General features: G+C 37.3%; 1 protein-coding gene across 2 annotated transcripts in view; it reads left to right on the top strand.

Annotated features, from left to right (window-relative positions):
- Window positions 1-22,069, top strand: part of nbr1a (NBR1 autophagy cargo receptor a) — a 46,223-nt gene that overhangs the window by 7,626 nt on the left and 16,528 nt on the right. Inside the window, exons 6-18 of one of the 2 annotated variants that reach the window (XM_048614496.1) lie at window positions 1,932-2,152; window positions 4,255-4,419; window positions 5,444-5,650; window positions 6,816-6,954; window positions 8,882-9,166; window positions 9,856-9,942; window positions 12,796-12,966; window positions 13,234-13,309; window positions 16,011-16,118; window positions 17,962-18,117; window positions 19,080-19,202; window positions 20,716-21,076; window positions 21,850-21,956. In XM_048614496.1, coding sequence (XP_048470453.1) covers window positions 1,932-2,152; window positions 4,255-4,419; window positions 5,444-5,650; window positions 6,816-6,954; window positions 8,882-9,166; window positions 9,856-9,942; window positions 12,796-12,966; window positions 13,234-13,309; window positions 16,011-16,118; window positions 17,962-18,117; window positions 19,080-19,202; window positions 20,716-21,076; window positions 21,850-21,956 — 2,206 coding nt within the window. Of the gene's footprint in view, window positions 1-1,931; window positions 2,153-4,254; window positions 4,420-5,443; window positions 5,651-6,815; window positions 6,955-8,881; window positions 9,167-9,855; window positions 9,943-12,795; window positions 12,967-13,233; window positions 13,310-16,010; window positions 16,119-17,961; window positions 18,118-19,076; window positions 19,203-20,715; window positions 21,077-21,849; window positions 21,957-22,069 lie in introns of both variants that reach the window. The other variant, XM_048614495.1, reaches the window with a different exon arrangement.

Raw genomic sequence — 22,069 nt, 5'->3', positions numbered from 1 at the left:
AGTCTAAGCTCGGTAAGCCCTGTACAGACTTGGCATCCAGCCAGACATCTTCCCAGTCTCGTATGATGCCTACTCGAAACAGATTACTCGGTTTGTCAAGGTTAATTACCAGGAAAACAGTGGTAGGGCATTGTGCTTATGTTATGTTGCTGGACTAGTTTAGGGAAGGCATGGGTAGTGAAATGTGGTTATGCTATTGAGTGAACTTTATTGCACAATGCCTCTACATTTGACAACCAGTAAGGACAGGATTGGCCACCTTGTGATGCCCTTGCGGTTGAAGTGATGACTGATATTTTCAGTCAAAGTTGAAATATTAAGAATGTCTCCTTAGCTGGGGTATAGGAGATTTACCAAAAAGTGTAGAACTGGACTGCAACATGATTCATTAAATAGGGTGTGGAATTAGAATTTAACTAAAATAGATATTTCCAGTATTGGAGCTCACAAAAACCAGAAGGATAGATATTTGTTGGTTCATAGAGACATTAAGGTCAGTTGTTCTGCTGTTGATCAATGCCCAAAGGGACATTAAGTTGATGCTGTCCAGACACACTTACATGGGTTCCAAATTGGCTGTTATTCCCTCTAATAGATATTTCATCCTAAATTTGCCTGGCCAGATTCAAGGCCACATCTTAGCAATGGACTTTAGAATTTGTCTGAGTGGTTTGTAACGTCTGAGGACCAGTTTAATGTCGAGCTGGTCTTCTGGAAATATACACAATATTCAAATTCCATTTATTTAATTCTACTTTTGGTTGTTCATGATGAACCTCTAAAACTATTTTAATTGTACTATAAGATATGAAAGTATAGCTCTCCTCATTCAGTTAACTGAAGTAAATGAACAGTTTTGTTGCTTTTTATATAATTGCATAGAACAAGAATATTCGTGTGAAACAAAACTAGTCGATATGCAATCTGAAAAACAAAGTGCTGCAGATACTCAGCAGATCAGGCAGGACATTGCTTCTTTTTAGTAAAACAAATTATATACTTGCCACTTTTCACAGACCTACTATTGACAGACTAAATACAAATCTGGTTACCCAAATCTAGAATTTTTTTGTTTGATCTTTATCATTTTAAGCAGGTTGTGCTGATGTAGGAAAGTTGGGGAAGAAAAGAAAAGTTCTCAAATCTAATGTGTAAGAAGTGAATTAATATCAGCAGTGACACAATCATTACCTAGAGTGATTTACAATCATATCATTTAGTTTTCCTGGATCCTCTATTCATTGTGTTAAGACATTCTTTCTAATTGGAATCAAAGCTTTCTGATTTTTTTTGCCCCCTCTGTAAAAGGCAAGGCCTTGGTCCTGAGGCTGCTGAATTTAAGTGTATGCCTATCGTATCACAAGATTTAAATGTTTTTGATCTGTACCGCAAAATGGATTGGGAACATGAAATGTCTTCAATTGCTCAATTTTACCTGAATCTTCCTTTTCTTTGCTGTTTTGTTCACAAGTAAACTGTTAAGTTTATCTCAACTGTGTTTAGTTATAAGCAGGTGGAGGGCATTGGGGTTTCACTTGATCACATTAGAAAGAGATACTGAGTACAACTGCGGTGTGATTGAAGTAGAAGGTGTATGCTTGTCATGTTTCAGTGTAAATATATGCAAGTGTTGAGAATCTTTCACCGGCTCACCTTTCCTAAACAGAACGTAAGCCAGTAGCAAATAAGAGAATGGGACAGAGTTTTGATCCACCATGCTACCTAAGTGGGCCCTTAGGTTGGAATCTATTTGCTTACCCATCATTTTATTCACAGAAAATCATTCATAAAGCAGCCACGAACTGCCAACTGTATGTAAGACCCCACCGGTAGCCATGGCTTACTGGGATAGAGCAATGTGTTACAGCTACCTTTTAATCTCTTGTAACTTTGCAATTTAGAGCTTTTGCTTATGTACATTCTAATTTCAGTTCAAAGATAAGCTTGTGAATGAAACAGTTGATCGGATCTGTTGCGACTTCTTCGAGAAGGTGACTATTCATCAGAAGGTGCATGACCCATTCGGTGCCTCGGCAGCATGTTCTGTTCAAGTTCCAGAGACCCCCTGCACAACACAGATTGGCTACCCCGATTGGCTTATGGCTTGTAGCAACTGCCTGAGTCGAATTATTGGAGTACGCTATCAGTGCAGGTAATGTAAAGTATAAAATATTTTGTGTGCCTGTTTTTTTTTTAAATTTTAATTTACCTCTGCTCAATATATTAGAATCGAAGTTTGCATTATCGCAAATGAATGCAAAATCAGGGGTATGTAAAATAGGTGACTGATATGCTGTCACCAGTTCTGAGCTGCCACCCAAGATGAATCTTACTTGCAAAGTATCTGGTTCTGCTGCCTCCTCCAGCTTTCTATGGATCAACGTTAATCTTTTGAATTTGAGGTCAAAAGTCATTCAGTTTGTTTTGTTAGTTCTTTCTGGAAATTTGACAGATCAGATTTTATATTCAAATGGATTACCCTCAATATTAAAATTCAGCAATGTAAACTGAGTTATATAGTTGAAATTTCTTTTATACCATTTGGCAGCTGGACTTTAAACTGTCTGAAACAGTGTGAGTAAATGTTTGAAGTTTAAGTGCCTTGTTTGTAAATTTGTTGTTCTGCTGTGCAGATAACTTTGCAACTAAATTATTACAGTTTTAGGGTACTTTTAAACCTGAAACAGCAGCATAATGTTCAGACAGCAGCATAATGTTCAGAGCTTCTCATGTACACTGACATTGCAATTATTTCGTAACAGTAGTTTTATCTCAAACATAGAAACAAAGCAGTGACACACAAGAACATCTGAGGAGAGAATCTTGCTGCATTTTTCTCAGAATCACTTGGCTTCAAACCTGATTTAAATATCAAGGGCTGAATTTTGTGGCATCTGCAAGAGGATGATAGGAGAGGACGTATCTGGAAAATGTTGAGGGAATATGGGGCCGAGTGCCAAGTAAGATACTTTTCGGCACTGCCATTTTATCACCAGTTGGTGGGCCTTCTGTCATGCTGGGCAGATGGTTTGTTCAATCTTGGCATGTTGCTGTCGGTTTGGGTTAGGGAAGCCTTTTAATTTGGTGGAAATATGCTTTCCTATGGCATCACTGGTCTTGCCCTTCCCAACCACACACCCCTTGCCAAGACCTGCCTGACTGGTCTTGGTGACCTTCAAGTGATCTCACTTCCTGCAACAACAGTGATCATTGCTGCATCTCTTGTTTGGCTGCAGTCCTACCAGCCATCACTGTCTTTTTGGACCTGCTGAGACTGAAGAGCTCCAGCCCTCCAATTAGAATAATGAGCTTGAAATGCTGCTCACAGCTGCAAGGTGGGCACACAATCCAACAGGGTTAATGCCAGATAGTGAAATTAGATTGTTTCTGGCTCATTTTTGAGGCCAGCAGTGCTCCTATGACAAAGTCTGTTCACAAGTTTCGTGTGATTTTTGGTCTTGCATTTTCGCTGAACTCGTGGAGTATGTTTCATAAGTAAGCTGATTTTGTCTATTGACAAAATATGGAACATGTATAGTGGTTATGTACTTATTTTGGGATCTTCTGAACACCACTCGAATTATATATAGATGAAATGCAAAGTGAAAGCTGTGTGCAGTTAGATCATGGTTATTGGCTTCTGACATGATTCTTGACCCAAATGATGCTTCACTGTTTCCATAAGTGGAAGACCAAAGGCATTTCTCACTCTTATCAACTATAACTTAATTGCCTTAACTTATACCTGAGAGAATGCAGAACTGTACTTTAGTTTCACAGAAATGTCCTGTACAAAGTATCTCTACTACATGTATATGAAAACCTTAGTGCAATTTTTTTTGTGTCTGTGCTGAACAGTCTATTGGTTTGTACTTGTTTGTAGTCCCCATTCGCAAATATGGAAGCTTAGTTTCTGTTTTTGGTTAGCATTCAGTTATGCTTGAGCCTTTTCTACTGTTACTAAGACTTCTTTATGGGAAGTATAAAGAGACCATAACATTGGAAGTAGATGTCATACACGTGTTTTCTATTGTGTACTTCCACACGTTATTTGTAAAATGGGTGTTATTAGGAGAGATTATTTTCACAAAATCAACAACTAAGAATGTAACCAGTTGGTCTTGCATGTTTTACTGAAATGGGTTCTCCTTATTCAGTGCAATACTTTGTTATTAGAAAATTGATCATTACATATGTTGAATATAAGTGCATAATTGTGAAATAATTAATGCAATTTAAATCTTATTTTCAAAGCATTTGCCCCACGTACACTATCTGTGAGTCCTGTGAAGCTAGTAGCTATAGACATGATCCTAACCACCCCTTACTGAAGCTGAGAAAACCTTCAATACCTTTGCCTGACCTTACACCAGCACAGTTTGTTGGAAGTGTTATATCTGGTGCAGCAGAACAAACAAGGTAATGTCAATACATTAGCATTCTAGAATTTGCTTTCACTATGATTCTGCCTGGTGTGAAGAAATACAAAGTGTAGGTTCTTTTTCATTTGAACAATGCAGATTCTATAGCAATAAGTTTGATGTGTTCAAATTTATGGAAGGATAGAATAAAGAGGTGGGAAGAATGTTTCCAACAGTTAAGCAATCTAGAAGGTTGGACCATGGATAACAAATTAAAAACAACTTTAGATCATGGAGCAAAAGGAATTAAAATAGAACTGAGTATGAAATTCACTTGCAAATGTAGTGTGTGAGGAAAAGACCAACAAGCTGTGAAGTTTCGATTGGATGAAGTTTAAGGAATGTAAAAATAAAGCCCCTGAATGTAATGCTGGTAGTTTATTTATGGAGTATAAATTCTGATGTGGCTTATTGAATGGCCATGTTTTTGAGTTGTAACTTTTAATCTGCTAACATTAGTTTGCTGTTGTTGAAGTAACAGTATTTCTGAGTTAATTTGTCCTTTGCTATATTTGTCATGTTGAAGTCCAGCGCTTTGCTCGTTGTGTCCAGGTGCTGTTCATGATGATTTTCTATTATTCATTATTGTATAATATGTATATAACATAAATTCTGAAAGAAGCGTCTAACAAGGTGATGTTTTTGTGGTGCGTTCCTATATTGACCTTTGAGCCAGATTGTAAACCTGAACCTTGAGCTTTGTTGGGGCAAAGTTTGTTCTTTAGGTGTCAGTTAGATCGGTAATACTTTTTGTCTTTGAGTCAGAAGGCTATGGGCCGACATCACGTTCTCGAACTTCAGCATGAAGGTTTTTGCTCCCCCGCTTCCCTGTAGAGAGAATTCTGCATTGTCAAAAGCACTGTGCTTTGTATGAGATGTTGAGTTATTGTGTTCTCTACACTCTTCAGTAGATCTGAAAGAACTCTTGGCATTATTTTGAAGTAATTTATCCCTTAATGATCATCTCCGAAACAGATTATCTGGTTACTGATTCTGAATTGTGCAATTTCAACTTTTCTTAGACTGCAGAGACAAATCGACAAAACCTTTTGGAAAGCTGAAAAGCAAAGACTACGAACTGAAAAGAGGCAACGCAAAGCAGAGTTTAAGGAGATTAAAAAACAGTTAAAATTGCAGAAGAAACATCTGCAATGGAATGGTGTGCATCTTGGTGAGCACTTGAATCCACCAACACGTGAACCTAAAAGAGTTCAGTGCATTTCAACAGTGTAAGTAGAGGAAGAGGATCATTTAACTTTTGAGAACCATTGCAGCATTTTCTGAAGCAAGTATGGAACTCATGCAACCCATTTTTTATTTTTACCCTTTTTTAATGTTTGAACAGTTGCAGTAACTTTGTATTTTCCATAAATTTGAACTATGTAGGATGCAGCATAATTTATTAACAATACGTAAGTGATAATATGTTTTTATACCCTGTTTATCTGACGTAGCAAATTGATAATTGCATATTTTCCATAATTTGATAAATTGTGAACAGACATTGAACACCAACTATTCCTGGTAAATAACCCATCAAATAACATTGACTGTATTACTTCCCAGGGCCAGAGGCATAAGTGAGTTGTGTTGGCTGCAGTCTGATTGATATATTTTTGTTGGTACTGGTCTCCCATTAGTGTGCACTTAAAGTTTTATGAGTGTTCAAACAGATTTGACAATTTTCGGGAATGCATATTGACTGAAATGAAGGCTATATATCTTCAAATGAGTTTGTGCATCAACACAAAATTGGCAACAGAAATAAAATACATTCACAGAAAAAATGGATTACCATCCATTTTCATACTGGATCATTCGCAGTTTATGTAGTCTGTCAAGTCTGTCTGGTAAACATTTTTATTTTTGGATAATTTGATTTAAAGTATTAATGTCAATATGGTCCATTTGAGTGCATGCAGTGTCTCCCAAGAGTAATTCAGTCAATCACATTCCCCAGTTATAAGTTGGGAGTCGCAAAATCTCATTTCTCTGATGTGCCTATCCAATTTCCTTTTGAAATCATTGCTTCTGAACCACGAGCATCAAGTTTCAGGTCATTACCACCCATGGTAAACATAGTTTCCCTCACTTTGCTCCTACATCTCTTGTCCAAAATATTGAATCTGCTTCCCCTGGGAAGGGGACATTCCCCATCAAGGGGGTGTTTTTTCTTTTCTAATCACCTTATTGCTACGCACGTGCATCAGATCTCCACTCAACCAAATGTTTTGAGGAAAACGACTCCATCTTCTTAACCCCAGAATTTTTCAGTAAATCTACATCGCGCCATTTCATGAATTTTCCTTTGGATATAACTGTTAAGTTGTTACCAAGTTGGTCCTGTTTTATTCTTTATTTGTTTTTAACTAGTATTTTTATCTCATTTTGCAGGCCAGTTATTTCAATATTAGGTGCAGAATTTGTGGATGAGAACTTTCCAGATGGTACCCTTCTTCAGCCAGGAATCAAATTTATCAAACACTGGAGAATGAAAAACACAGGCAATGCTAATTGGACATCTGCTACAAAAGTAAATTGCTTTTTTTTTAATGTTACAACTTAGAAAATATTTCTCCATGTATACTCTGATAGCCAACTGATAACTGTAATCAAACTTGTATTTTGAGGTTGTAAATGGATAACCTGACTTTCGAATTTGACAATTAACAACATTTTTAATAGCCTGTCATATTAATGCATTCTAAATGTTTTTTCGCATGCAGGATCATTATATATCGTTCCCATCTGCCCCTTTTTTCTTATGAAGTCATGTGCTGCCTGGTCTGTGCTGAATCAGTACAGGAAGGTGCAAAACAACTGGCCAGACGTAGTGATTTCCCAATGCCAGTGTTTCAGTTGGGTTGTGTCAAAATAATGATTTACCCTTGAAGTCATATAGATTCTGGTGGGACGGGGTGTATTGTTAAGTGTTTATTTCTTTCTTGCTCTGCTCTGACTAAGCTGGAAATTTAAAATTTATTTGTAATTTTGTTATTCCATGATGACTGTTTTGGTAATCAAATAAAAAGAATTTAAAAAGATGGGATCTAGAAATAAGTCAGTTCAGTTGGCTAGGAAATTACAGGAATGTGATCAGGCTCTTAGAATTAAATTGAAGACTACCTGTACTGAACAAAAACAAACCGAACAAAAAACCATTGCTCTGGGACCTAGCAATTAATTAAAAGTCAACTGGGAGAAACACATTGTTTGTGTTGAGTCGGGGATATTGTGATTTGTAGTGTGTTCACGACTTTGTTTTTAATCAACAAAAGAGAAAGTATTCTTGATGCTCGCGAATTAAAGAAGCAAGAAGGTGATCTAAATGTAATTGGGTTCAGTGAAAGAAAAGTTTTTTGAATAGGGCTGCTTCCCTGGAAAAGCAAATTATAGTGAGTCAAAAGAATAGTTTAGAAGGAAAATTGGGTAACTCTAGATCCAGAATAGAAAGCATTTCAGAGAATGGAAAGGGTATAATGCATTATTACAGGCAAAAATGAATGAAACATTTGTAGATTTGTGTAAATAAATTGAAAGATAAGATCTGTTTTTGATGATGAAACATACTGTAAAGGACAGACTTAGTGAGAGGCAAGATAAAGGCAAATCTATACAAGAACATTACAAAAGGCAAGTTAGAAATTATAAGGAGTAGGGAGGGAAGCTTTTTTCTTTGAAATGAAGGCAATAAGAAGCCTTGTCAAAGGGACTATATGGTCATGCAAATGTATGTTCAGTAAAAATGGAAGAGGTGGTTCCTGAGTTTGTTTTGCACAGATCGCTGTTTGTTCTTCATTTAGTGGAAGTTAGTGTTGAAATGAATGGCAGTAGTAAAGAAGTTCCTCAAACTTAGAAGTGGACAGATTCCCTGAACTGAATATCTTGCACCCAGATATGCACTTTCACGCTTATTGATCAAAATCAATGTTGCCGGCAGTTAAGTCAAAAGATCTTGACCGGTTGCCAAATAGTTTGTGAAAGGGCAGAACATAAGAACTAGGAATGTGAGTAGTAATTCAGCCCCTTGAGCGTGCTCCACCATTTAGTATGATGATGGCCAATGTTAAGATCACCCCAACTCGACCTTACTGCCCACTCTCCATAATCCTTGAACCCATTACCGATTTTAAAAATCTGTCTATCTCTTCCTTTAAATTTATTTGGTGTCCTGGCTTCTGCCATACTCTGGAGTAGTGAATTCCGCAGATTCATGTCCCTTTCAGAGAAGGAGTTTGTCCTCATTTCTGTTTTAAATCTGCTACCCCTTATCTTCAAACTGACCCGTCAATCTAGATTGTCCCAGAGGGGTAACATCTGCTCTAATCTACTTTGTCAATCCCCTGTAACATCTTTGTGTATGGAGTGAATTTTTTTTTTTCAAATAAAGCCAGATTTTGTTTGCTGTCATGCTTAAAACATTGAAATTCATTTCATTTATATTTGTCATGTTTTGACAGCTCCAGTTCATGTGGGGCAACCTCATCCTGGCTTCTCCTGCAAAAAAGGAAGTTTCTGTTCCATTCCTCCAACCAGGAGACATTGGTATTGTGTCAGTGGAATTTGTTGCACCCACCTTTGAAGGCACTTACACTTCTCATTGGCGCTTAACTCATAAAGGAGAACAGTTTGGGCCCAGAGTATGGTGCAGCATTATTATCGACTCGCCACTGCACACTGAAGCTCTGGATGGAAATGAAACCTCCCTTTTTAGCTCAGTCAAGACTAGATCTCCTGACAATAGAGTAAGTTAATTGAAAAAAAAAAATTTTTCTCAATGTAAATTGTTTCTTTGTGGTAAAATTTTGCATTATGTTCAAATGACCAAATTGCATAAAAGTGCCATTTGCCTTTTTTCACATATTGCAAAAGAAGTAAAACACACACATTTGCCAGGTCGTATTACTTAGTTATGACACATTCAAGTAAACGCAATAGCAAAATAATTTTGTTCGTACTTTCTCATTGCTGTGAAGAAGTGGTGGGTATCTTTGAATATGTTCTTGTAAATGAAATGTTTGAACTCAGTTTGACACCTGATTGCACTAAAATCAAATGAAGTGACAGCCTGCGAGTTTTTTTTGCCTGTTCCTTTTCGTCGTCCACCAGAGAGACGATTTGACTGTGTACAGTTTAGAGTGGATAAGTATCTTGCTGATAGCTCTGCAGTTTTTAGACACTGAACTCTCTCCACCATCTCACCTGCTATGTTTACTTTACTTGTCCAATTTTAAACAAGAAAAGAGAGTTAGCCCCATCATGGAGACGTGAATAGAACTTCTGTTGTCATTTTGACTGAGATCCGCTTACTAGGGGGAATTGAGGCTGAAATTTTTTTTCCGGCTCAGTTTACCCTGTAAAATTATTTGAGTAAATGAGAATGTAGTAATTGAATTTACCACAGAATAATATAATTGGAATTTTCTTCTCTTAGATCAAGGCTTCCTTAGCTGCAGGGACTGAACAGCAGCATGTTGTTCCTGATCCTGAAGTGGAATCTGGAGGCACAGCAACTACACAAGTAATCAACTATAAATGCATGTTTTAGAGAGATGAGAGTTCTGATATTTTGGGAGATATGTGCTCATCATTAGACATTTTAATCTTTTTCTTAAAAAGGAATGTTGCTTTCTTTTTCTCCTCCTGATTTTCTACTTCATTGTTAATGTTTAAGCAAGATTAAGTGCAATTCACTTGTTTAATGTTTAAGCTGCAAGCTGAAATATGGGTCTTCGACTTTGTCCCTTTTTTCTCAATAGATCGGTCAGGCATGTGAAGATATTTGGGGACCATTATTGTCTGTTGTGTCCCATCTCTTCCCCCATTTTTCTCCCACCCTTCTCTCTTCCCCTTCCAGCTCATGCAAATTAAATTGGAAAAAAGAACAGAAACTAAAATTGCTGGAAAAACTGGGCAGATTTGGCAGCATCTGTGGAGACAGACCAGAGTTAATGTTTCGAGTCCAGTGACCCATCTCCAGAACAGACGAGTGAACTAGTCTCCAGCAGTTGGAGGCTCATGCAAGTGACCATAGAGTTTGAATGTTAGGACCTTATTTACCATCCCAGAGAATGGCTATGCATGAGCCACATCAGCTGCTGTTAGATTCAATACTAAAACAATTTTAAAATTGGTTTTTGTCTTCATCCTTGCCAGTGCTAGGTAGCTTTTTTTCTGGTGCATCTTGTTGGGAAATTTGTCTGAAGCCAAGGAGCACCCCTCTGCTGGATGTTAGTCCTGCCCCATTATAGAAAACCCCACTCATGTAATCCAGATCATTGAGTGTCAACAGGTCATTACTGCTTGTAGACATCACAGCTTAGGCCAAAGCTGTTGATCTGCACGCTTTGCTATCCCAGTCTCTGCTGCAATCAAGACTGACTGATGAGGTAATTCTAGAAACCCTATCAGTTGATACTGCTCTGTTATTATTTAAATTTTGAGTTTACCAATTTGTTGCTAAAACCAGCACTGACCTACTTTTGTCGTTTAACTTAGTTCATTAGCTTTAGCCTTTGGACTCATTTTTGTTCCTTTTAACTCTCTCTAACTCTCCATCTTAGTATTTCTTCATCCTCATAATGCTTAAAAGTTTAACTGACTGCTGTTGTAGAGTGTCCACTCTTGCTTTTAATAGCTCCAAAGAATTAGCAAAAACTTAAATGTAAGAAAGGATAAAAAAAGCATCCTGTTAATGCTCATCAGTGAATAATTCTCGTGGTGATATCTAATTATATTTTGAGTGACATCACTCTCTATCGTGTAACCTGGCTGATAATTCTCACCATTTATCACCTTTTGAGTGAAGAAATTATCTATGTCAAGTTTAAATTACTTTTTACTAGTTTGAAATGCATATGCTTTGGTCCCTGATCCTTGAGTCTTGTTAAGATCATCTCATAACCTGGAGAACAAAGTCTGTTGTGTGTGTGTACAAGCACACACTAATGCCTCTCTACCTCCTAGTTTTGCAATTTATCTCTACTCAATAGTATGCTTTTTTTATTCTTCCACCAAAAGTGAACAAGTTCACAATATATTCCATTTGCGAAATTTTTGCCCACTCAATCAGCCTATCCAAATTTAATACATTTTACCTTCTCTTGACAAGTTCCTTCTACTTTGCTGTCCATGTTCACGTCATCAGCAATAATAGCTATTATGCACTTTGCCCCGCAACTATGTTGTTGATATAAATTAGGACAAGAACAAACAACAAGAACAAAGAAAATTGCAGTACAGGAACAGGCCCTTCGGCCCTCCAAGCCTGCACCAACATGCTGCCCTATTCCCATTCTATTCCAGTATTTGTCAAGATGCCCTTTAAAAGTCACTGTAGTATCTGCTTCCACTACCTCTCCCAGCAGTGAGTTCCAGGTTCCCACCACCCTCTGTGTAAAACAAAAAACTTGCCTAGTACATCACCTTTAAACCTTGCCGCTCGTGCCTTAAACCCATGGCCCCTGGTAACTGACTCTTCCACCCTGGGAAAAAGCTTCTGATTGTCCAGTCTGTCCATGCCATTCATAATCCTGTTGACCTTGATCAGGTCGCCCCTCAACCTCCGTCATTCCGGTGAGAACAACCCAAGTTCTCCAACCTCTTCTCATAGCCAAATTGTAAATAGTTGATGCCCAAATTTCAATAGTTGCAGCCTGCCAACCCAATAAAGACCCTTTTATCTCTATGCAGTTTTCTGTTTGCTGGTCAGTCCTTTATCCATGCTAATACGTTACCCCCTACTTTCTGTACTGTTGTGTAACAACTTTTTCAGTGGCACTTTATCAAATGTCTTTTGGCAATGCAAGTACCCTATATCGACAGGTTCCCCCTTTATCCACCTAGTGTGTTACTACTTCAAAGGAAACATTAATTAGTTAAATATGATTTCCCTTTCACAAAAACATGTTGACTGTGCTTGAATGCACAATGATTTTCTAAGGATCCAGCTTTGTCCTCTATTTTGGTGAATTGCTAGAAATCAATACTAATTCACAGATGTTTGGGTACTGGCCAAAGTTTATTTGCTTGCTTTCTCTGTCCCTCCTCCCTTAAATAAAGGTGTTACATTGGAAAACAGCCGATCTTTTTGGATCTTTCCAGAATCTAACTATCAAAGATTATAACCAATGCACCTAATATCTCTGTAGCCAATTCTTTTAAGACACTGGGATGCGGGCCATCTGGTTCTTGGGGGAGGGAGGAGAGGGGCGGGGGGGAGGTGTGGTTTGTCAGCCTTTAGGTCTAATAGTTTACCCAGCACTTTTTCCCTGGGGAGGATATGGAAACAAATTTAGAACATTTCACTTGATCAGTTCTAAGTTAATAGTGGTTTATCCAAGATGGATAAAAATTACAATTATCATCTTTCTAGAAGCAAGACTCCTTGACTATAGAAACTGAGAATCAAACAACTGTGCCTGATCTTGAAGCAACAGAGTCTGCAAAAACAACAGGTACAGCGTTGGTCAAGCTTCAGCAGCGAAAAGATCAGAGTAGAGACTTGTACACAATGATGCCGTCAGTAGACCTTCTGACTGCTCAGGTATTTGGCATATGCTGCAAATCTTGAACTATGCAGGATAAGTCTCTTTTTTTCCTGATTTGTTTGTAAAAATACATTTATTGACATGATTTGCATATTATAAACTAATGCAGCGGATAAAAGGGAGATTCTGCTCCAAAAATAGCACAACTTATTTTTACCCATATGATTGGAAAACTGGCTGAATTCTAATGTCGAGAGCACAATAGCTTTTGAGGATAACTGTGGCAAGGCATCATTGTACTCTCGTTTGCTTAAATGTTCCAGGACTTGCTTTCATTTGAACTGTTGGACATAAATATTGTGCAAGAAATGGAGCACGTACCAAACAACACCCCAGTTGGTAAGATTTTAAGTTACTTGAATAGTCTTGAGTGTTGATTCAGCCTTAATAAGCCTTGTTATTTAATTGCTATATTGCTAGAAAATCTGAGTAATTGAGTTCATTTTTTCCCCATTTTAGTCTTAAAATGTAAGTTAAAATTTCATTGTTAAAAGCATTAGTTAAGAGTGTAAGATCATCATTACAGCAGTGCCTTACAGAACAGCCTGTTACTGCTGTGTTAGCATAGGTATATGACCAGTTACTAATCTTTTGTCCATGGTTATTAAAAGCTCGGCTATGATCTCATACATCTTATTTCTGACTTGTATTGGGGTAGTAACTACCTCTTGATCATTGTACGTGACTTGAAACTTGATCAAATTGAGAAAACCTTTAACATTCTTGAGTGAGATTGCATCAGTGTAGTCTGTTGAAAACATTCTCTGTGGTGTAGCAGAGCAGGCAAGATATGGTCATCCTCTAAGTAAATTAATATTACACAATTTAAGTTCACTGATGCTGCCTGGTATGAAGAAATACATATTCAAATACATTGAAAGATGTAAAATTTGTTTTTGTTTTCCATTTAGATTATTCAGGTTATATGGAACACAAGTGATTAAAAATTGTGATTGAACCCAAAATATTTTGAAAATTTGACTACCGTTTGCACAATTTAAATTGGCAAATGGGTCAGCTGCTTTCTGCATTTTAAACCATATTCCTATCAATTATAAATGGGCATCAGTTTTATCATATTAGAATTTTTCAAACAAAGCTATGAAGTTTTTTTAGGCGTCCTAATTAGAATAATGAAGAGGTCTATAAGATTTGCTTAGTCACAGTAGAGACTGGAAGGTTCTGAAAATGTAAATTGTGCTTTTGTTTAAATGTCAAGATTTTGTTACTGCCTGTAATGTCCTTGCGTCTATTTTTACTTGCTGCATTTATGCTATATTTGATTATCATTTACAATTTGGAGGTCGTCCGTTCTTGTGGCAAAATCATTGACAATATGTATTGTGGCAATTAGCAGTATGGCTGGAGAAATGTTACTGCAGGATTGTGTGCAGTAAAGCACTGGATTATCACCAGTTTTTGCATATAATAAAGTTTCAGTTATTTTCTGTCTTTTAAGCTAAATTTAGATCGGTTCGCAAAATAATCAAAATTGAATAAAGTCAATGTATGCCTCTATTCTCTCTAATCTAACAGGTTAGAATAATTCTGCTTAATAATTATGGTTCTTACTGGTATTTTATAATGATAAACATAAGACATTTATTCATAAACTGACACTGGCAACAAATCAAAATGATCACACTGGTGTAGATTAACTAGTCAGTATGCCCAAGGACTATTTACTTTGTTGGAGGCCTAAATTTACTCTGGAGTAACAACATTAAAAAGTTTATCTGCTATGAGCAGTTCTGATCTCCCAAGTTGGGAGCCTTTTGGCTCATCGAGCCTGCTGTCCCCATTCAGCATGATCATGGCTGATTCCCTATCTCAATGCAATACTTTTTCTCTCCTCCCATACTGTTCAACATCTTTTAGCCTCTTGAAATCTACTTCTTTCTTAAATATATTCAGTGACTGAGCGTCAACTGTCTTCGATGGTAGAAAATTCCACAAGTTTCTCTTCCTCTCTGTCTGAAATAGACTACCACATAATCTGAGACTTTGACCCCTTGATCTGGACTCTGGCTCTGCCTTTCCCTCTATCACTCCCACCCCACCTCCAAATGTTGCCACATTGGCCAGGAGAAACATCATCCCTGCATCTAGTCTGTCTATTCCCATCAGAATTTTATTCAGTTCATTGCGAATCTCTCTCATTCTTCTAAACTCCAGTTAATACAGGCCAAATCAATCTCATATGGCAAACCTGTCCCCCCAGAATGCTTGCTTTCAGTGCCACCAAAGTTACTTGTCATGGAAGTGCAAAATCAGACTTACAAGATCAGGAATTCTGGTTACATCAATCAGAAAAACACTGAACAGGCTTTGGCCTGGTAAAGAAGCGAATTTGGGAGATCAGAACTGCTCACAGCAGTCCAAGTGCAGATAAACTTTTTAATTTTATTACTCCAGAGTAAATTTAGACCTCCAACAAAGTAAATAGTCCTTGGGCATACTGACTAGTTAACCTATACCAGTGTGATCATTTTGATTTGTTGCCAGTGTTCCATACAGAGAATTTTTAAAACTTTGAATGTATTTGATAGCAAAGCTTGAATAAAATGTTGCCCTTGTGGATAAATCAAAAGCAAGGACTTGTAAATATCAGTTAGTCATTAGTACATCAAAACATGAACTTCGGAGAAGTTTCTTTAACCTAGTCTGTTGTGGCTAGGATGTGAAACTTGCTACCATATGGTACAGTGAGGAATGTTGTAGAAATGCATTTTAAGCGGAAGCCCGTTTAGTTTCGTTGGCGAAGAGAAAGGAATGAACAGTTATTATCATAAGGCATAATCAAGTAGGCTGACAGGTAGTTCATCTTGGAGCATAAATATTGGCATAAATCAGCTGGGTCAAGTGACTTGTTATTAAACTGCTACATAAGTATGCAATGACCATTTTTAAGTTTTGTATATCACTTTGCTTATTCAGGTGTTGATCTATAGCCTGCTCGTTGTGCATTCCTTTTGAAAATTTTCTTAAATTTGTGATGAGTCTTTTTACATATTAATTTTAAATTGTTTTTGTTTCTAAGACATGACTCCATGTATGTCACCTTTGCCCCATGATGGCCCACTAGTGGAGAGGCCAGGCTTAGGTCAGATTGAAGAAGAAAGTGAAGCTATTTTCAAGTCACGGTTTGGTAAGACACTTTGTTTCATTAGATACTGTGGACTTAGAATTAACAACTTTGTTTCCAATAGTTATTCAAAACGTTTTGTAGTCTGGAAGAATCACCTTCTGCGTTGAATTCACCTTGCACCGGAGTCTCAGCCTTTTCTGATTTGAACTGTCTAGTTTTATTGCATCTGGTGGTGAAGTAGAATCCCAAGTGCCATGTCAAACTTTTACTAATTTTTCCACATTAAATTGGCAGAATTGGCAGAATTTACATTGGCAAACTTCAGAATTATTCCTCATTTTTGCCACAGTGGGGAGCATTGAACAGTCAAGGGGGTGACCAGCTTACCAACTACCTCTGAACCAGCCTGCCTGCTGTTCCTGTGCATTTTGACAAGGCCATTAATGATAGTGCCTATGGGATCTTCGCCTAACTGGGACTGAGCAGATTTCTGATTTCCAACAGTTCTGAGTGACAAAATCCTGAGGTGTTTCTTCTGCAGTGAGCTGTGGAGGAGCGTCAGTGATGTTCTCACCAAAACACATTCTAGATTGAGGATCCACCAAAGCGAAAATCTTTTGTGCAGGTGAACCCCTTGATGCTGCATCCTCTGAGCGTTCTGTAGCTTATTTCACACATGGAAGTTCCCTGGGCACCACTGGTGCTGGCACAAGAAAAGAATGAATTAGTTCTGTGAGAGGGATTGGAGCTTGTGATTAAGAATGAGTTAGCAGTGGAGTTAATGGGAGAGGAGTGTAGCACAGCACATTTGAAGCTTACTGAATTGGTTTTTGACATAGAGGTCATCCTCTCCTTAAATGAGCAGCCACAAAGTGGAGTACTAACATACCTTTTTGGGTCATTTCTTCAGTGGTAATAGTTGAGTACCACAGTGTGAAGGGCGATTGCTAGCTTGCAGCATCTGAATGGTGCCGGGGTTTAAATATGCCACTGGTGGTATGAATGTCAGCAAGTTCTGACAGTGGCGATCACTCCTGTCTCTGTTGCCATATGAATCCATGAGAATAATGTCAAAGAGTCGTTGGTGAGATGAAGAATGGAAGATTGTTTGAGAAAAGTTGTTCTGAGCCGTGGAGGACTGGATGCCGTCAGTATCACTTGGCAAAACACTGGCTGAAAATTAAAAAATTTTGCCTGGAACTTTTAGCTTCCTGGTTTGCTGTTTGTGTTTTAAAATATGTCTCTTGGTACAATGCATAACAGAAGTCTTTGAAATTATGGGTGGTTTGGCAGCTTTTTTTGTTATTGCTGCTTTGAAACAAAAAAAAATAGATTATTCAAGGAATTGAAACACAATTCTCTTTCAAAAATATCATTATATGTTGTGTATTTGAATTCTGTAATTCTGCTCGATTGTGGATCAGCGCCAGAAAAATGGCTGCGTTCTACGTTTTAAAAAGAATTATTAATGGCTTTCATGATAAGGCATTTATCTCTTACCTATTTACCTCTTCTCCGTATTCAGAAATTGATTCTTACTGCCTACAGGACAGCTAATCATGGGCAATAAATGCACTATTCAAATCCCAAAGACAGGTTGAAGATAAGCTTAATAGATGATACTGTAGTGGTCAATACTTGTATAGCTATCTTGGCTGTACATTTGGGTTATCACTTCAGTAGTTTGAAAAATACTATTTACAGTTATACAAAGGATACTTTCCTTTTGTTATTTGTTTTGAAGTATACGCTTTTAATAATAAATTGGAAGTTGTACTTCTGAATATTTTGCCTCACTAAGTCCTTCGATTTCTGTGTATCAAGATATCAATCTAGTTTTAAATTTGAAATGTAGGATTTGGTCATTTGCATCATTTTTGATGCTTGTCTTATTTCCTTACAGATGTGACACTGATGGAGAAGCCAACAGATCATCCCCATTTAGAAGAAGGCGAGGACGACATCAGCGGAACTCAGTTTGTCTGTGAGACAGTTATTCGTTCTCTAGCTTTAGATGAGGCACCTGATTTGCTGCCACGCCGCAGGGGTAAACCTGACAGTAAGTATTTGCAAGGGTTAAAAAAGACTAAACAATGTCGACTTGAGTGCTACATTAGCATTCGGAATTTGTGCAGAAACTCTGAACAGTTCTGGACTGTGGAGGCTTGAATGTAGAATTTATTAAATCCCCTTCATGGAAAAGTCCTCTTTTGATGTGTTTAGTGATGATAAATGGTTCAATTTGCTGTTAAGAGTTGTGTGTTTGACAGAACTGTTATTTCTCAAAAGGAGAACTGTTAAGTTTAAAAATTGCTTTTTGTTTAGTGTTCTATTCTAGATCATTCTCTTGTTTTCCAATTGAGTTGTTTGATTAACACTATTTATTTGCTTTGAAAACAAGATAGTTTCTCTAAAGTAAACATCTTAAAACAATTATTTTGGAGATCAGACTTTTTAAAATCTGATCCTTTGTATAGCCTAATACACTGAAGATCATGTAAGGTGTTTTTGTTGTGGTTATGCTACCTTTTTGGCACATTTACAGTAATTTTTACAATCCTACTAAATGAGTAATAAATTTTTACTTCCACAGTAACCTTTTGTTCATACAAAATTGTCTCAATTGTAATTAATCATTCATATAATTAGTGATGCATAGGGGCATTTAGAATATAAATGGAAGAATGTTGTTTTTTAGTAGTTGTAGAGGATGAATGTTATTCAGTTTTTAAGAATTACGAGAATTTTTTTTACAGTAAATTTTTCTGCTTTAGAGAAAAAGGGAGAAGTAAAATAGGAATGGAATGTGCTTGGGTAGGTATAGGAAGTTTTAGAATTTTACTTTCATTTTCAACAAATTGGACTGAGTAACATCACTTCTGATTCTGTTAACCGTTCTGATGATTAAGGCAAACTGAAAGGAAATAAAATGCATCTTGATCCTTTTTCAAATCTTTCCGTCTCTCCAACTATAAGCAGAGGTTATCCATAATTCTTTCAGCCAAGCTTCTTTTTTAGCAGGCACTGTCCAAGATCTGCAAGAAACCTGTCGCTCTGCTGGCATCAGAGAAGAGAAACCTGGCAGGACCATTGTGACCACAACTACTGCTACAAGTTCAACAGAAGAAGTGTTGCCAGAGAAAGGTAATAGAACTTGGGAACAAGAGTAGCCCATCTATCCCTAAGAACTTGTTATGCCTCCGTTCAACAGAGTCATGGCTGTCTGTCACTTAAAATTAATATTCACTTGTGGCATCTGGTTTCACAGGCTAGACCAGCACTTGCCCAAGTGGTGGTGAGCTGCATTCTTGAAATGCTGCAGTTTTGAGGATGTGGGCGCACTCACAGTGCTGATTGGAAGGGAGTTCCAGGAGTTTGACCCATGAGCAAGGGTTACAAGTCAGGATGTTGTGTGGCTTGGAGGGAAATTTTCAAGTTTTTTTTTGAATTGATCCTATGCATCTGTTGTCCTTCTGTTTCTAGGTGGTAGAGGTCAAAGTTTAAAAGGTGCTGTTGAAGGAACCTTGCTGGGTTAATGCATCTTGTAGATGGTGCACACTGCTATCAATGTGCTGGTGGTGAAGGAATTGAATACTGGGAGTGATGAATAGAGTGCAGATCAACTGCATTTCTTTATCTCAGATGGAGTTGAGCCTCTTGGGTGTTGAAGCCACACTGTCCTGACCAGTGGAGAGTATTCCTTCACGCTCCATGTAGACATTGGATAGACACTAGGGAGATGAGAGCCGGCTTACTCTTTACAGAACTGTTCTTTCTAAACTATTTTGGTGTTTATACAAGATGATGTACACATGCTTTTGCCCAGTCCCTTCACACCAAAAATATTAGTCTTAAATTTACAGTTATCAGTTGATCCAGCATGTTTTTGCTTTTCCCTTTACTGATAGTGCCTAGCACACAATTTCTCACATGTTGTACAATGCTTTTGTTTATTTTGAAATGATTTATAGAGACTTTCCCGGCTAAGAGTTTTTTTTTATTTTTTGGAAGTATCCTATTCAGTTCAAATACAAAACTCTGCAGAATGAAGCTAAGTATACATATCTTCGAATCTTCTGAGAACAACAGTAAGGTTATTTTAAAATTTTAAGTAAAATGTACTATTATTCGATTGTACTATTGTTGGAAGCCTAGAGGATTATTTTCTATTCCGAGTAACTCTTGTCTCTGTACTAGAAAGATATTGAAACTATATCACCATTCACCAAAATGCCAATTTTTCTTAGGCCGGCCTTCCTCATCTTCTCCATCACAAGTGGAGAGGACCTATATTCATCCAAGATTGAATCCAGTTTAATTTACAGAGCTATGTACTTCAGATCTTCTTGGAGCCATTGAATAACTAGGCAACTCTTGGAAAAATACATTCCTAGATCGCAGTTGAATTCTACAGCATTTAATGTCATCCTTATTCCTTTTAACATTTTTCCCAATCTCTCAAGACTATTTGCAATCATGGTGACCGAAACTAAAGGAAAACTCAATGCATTACCATTATCTTGTTGAGAATCAGTATCATGTCATTGAATTTCATACATGTCACTCTTGAGCTTCATTTAAACTGCAATTTAAATGAATGATAAGATTATTGATCCATTTTTTAACCAATAAACTGTTGTTTGCTTTTGATTTGCAGATAATAAGCTTGAAATTCATGTGGCTGGCAGTTCTACTGTAGACTTTGAAGAAGAGAAGTATGACATACAAAGCCAAGTGTCCTCAGAATGTTCAGAGGATTACGTTATCATCCTGCCAGAGTGTTTTGATACTAGTCGTCCTCTGCTAGAATCTAGATGCAGTTCTGCTTTTTCCCAACCTGAAGAAATGGAAGATGAGATAGAACTGGTATCAGATGCAGAGGTTACTGAGAGTGCCCACGCAGTCGATGAAAATAGACCTCCGTTGCAAAACATTAATGATATATTGTGCACATCTCAGACATTGGATATGGAGCCGCTTAAACCAGAGGTGCTGTCTGCACCTTTGCTTCATCAAAGGTAGTATTATTATCAGGTAATACATTGCAATAATGGTCTCGCGTATTATGTTTGAATAATGCTCATCCGTAAATTTACATTGATTACATTTTAAATATTTAAGTCGGAGCATTGCCTCTCCACAGCATATAACCTTATTTCTGCAAACCCAAGTTTTGAAATTCGGTAATGTCACGATACTCCATGATTTCAACTATTGCAAAGTGTTTTGTAGCAAACATTCAGAAGGCTTTATTGGCTGTCTCATGGGTTAAACAAAAAATCATGTATGAATCAAGTTTCCAAGAATCCAGTTTGTGACAAGTTAGCTAAATTATTCAACTATCCATTATGCTTCTCGTTTAAAAACCAAATACACTACTTGTGTTTTTTGTTCTTTTATTGATATTTATTCATTCTTTGTGGCAGTGCAGATCCTGGGACAGACAGAATCAGATCATGCTGTGTTTTCTCTGAATTCCAATGGCTTTCACCTTCCCTGTGAAGACTCTCACATGAGTAATATTCCCAACATACCCCATATGAAAAATCATACATGCCAGAGATTAGAAGAGGCAAATAATGTGGCTGTCAATGGGAGCATACATTCATTTATTTAAATGTGGTGCTTTCATTAAAATATTTAAAAGTTCTTAAAAACCCTAGTCTTCTATACATCCTTTTGGTAATGTTAGAATGAAGGTGTTTGACCTGAGTTTATAATTTAAATTGGTAATAAATTATATTCACATGGGCAACAAATTTTAATTTGTTTTCCTGGTTTATTGTTGAAGGAATGATACCTCGACTCTAAATTCAAACGAAGTTCAGTCTGATGTATTGGAAGTGGCTGATGTGGAGAATGCTGCAGTTAGATCACCTGTCCATCATGAAAACAATGGTAATATGGAATATCATAGTTGCAAACGTTATTTTTCCAGTTGCTGTTTGCTGTAGCTTCCCATCTTCATGATTATTCATCACTGGTTCTTTCAGTTTTTCTTGACTCCAGCT

Source organism: Rhincodon typus, chromosome 30, assembly GCF_021869965.1.
Source record: "Rhincodon typus isolate 14 chromosome 30, sRhiTyp1.1, whole genome shotgun sequence".
Classification (NCBI taxonomy): domain Eukaryota; kingdom Metazoa; phylum Chordata; class Chondrichthyes; order Orectolobiformes; family Rhincodontidae; genus Rhincodon; species Rhincodon typus.
This window is presented reverse-complemented; position numbering and strand designations above follow the sequence as displayed.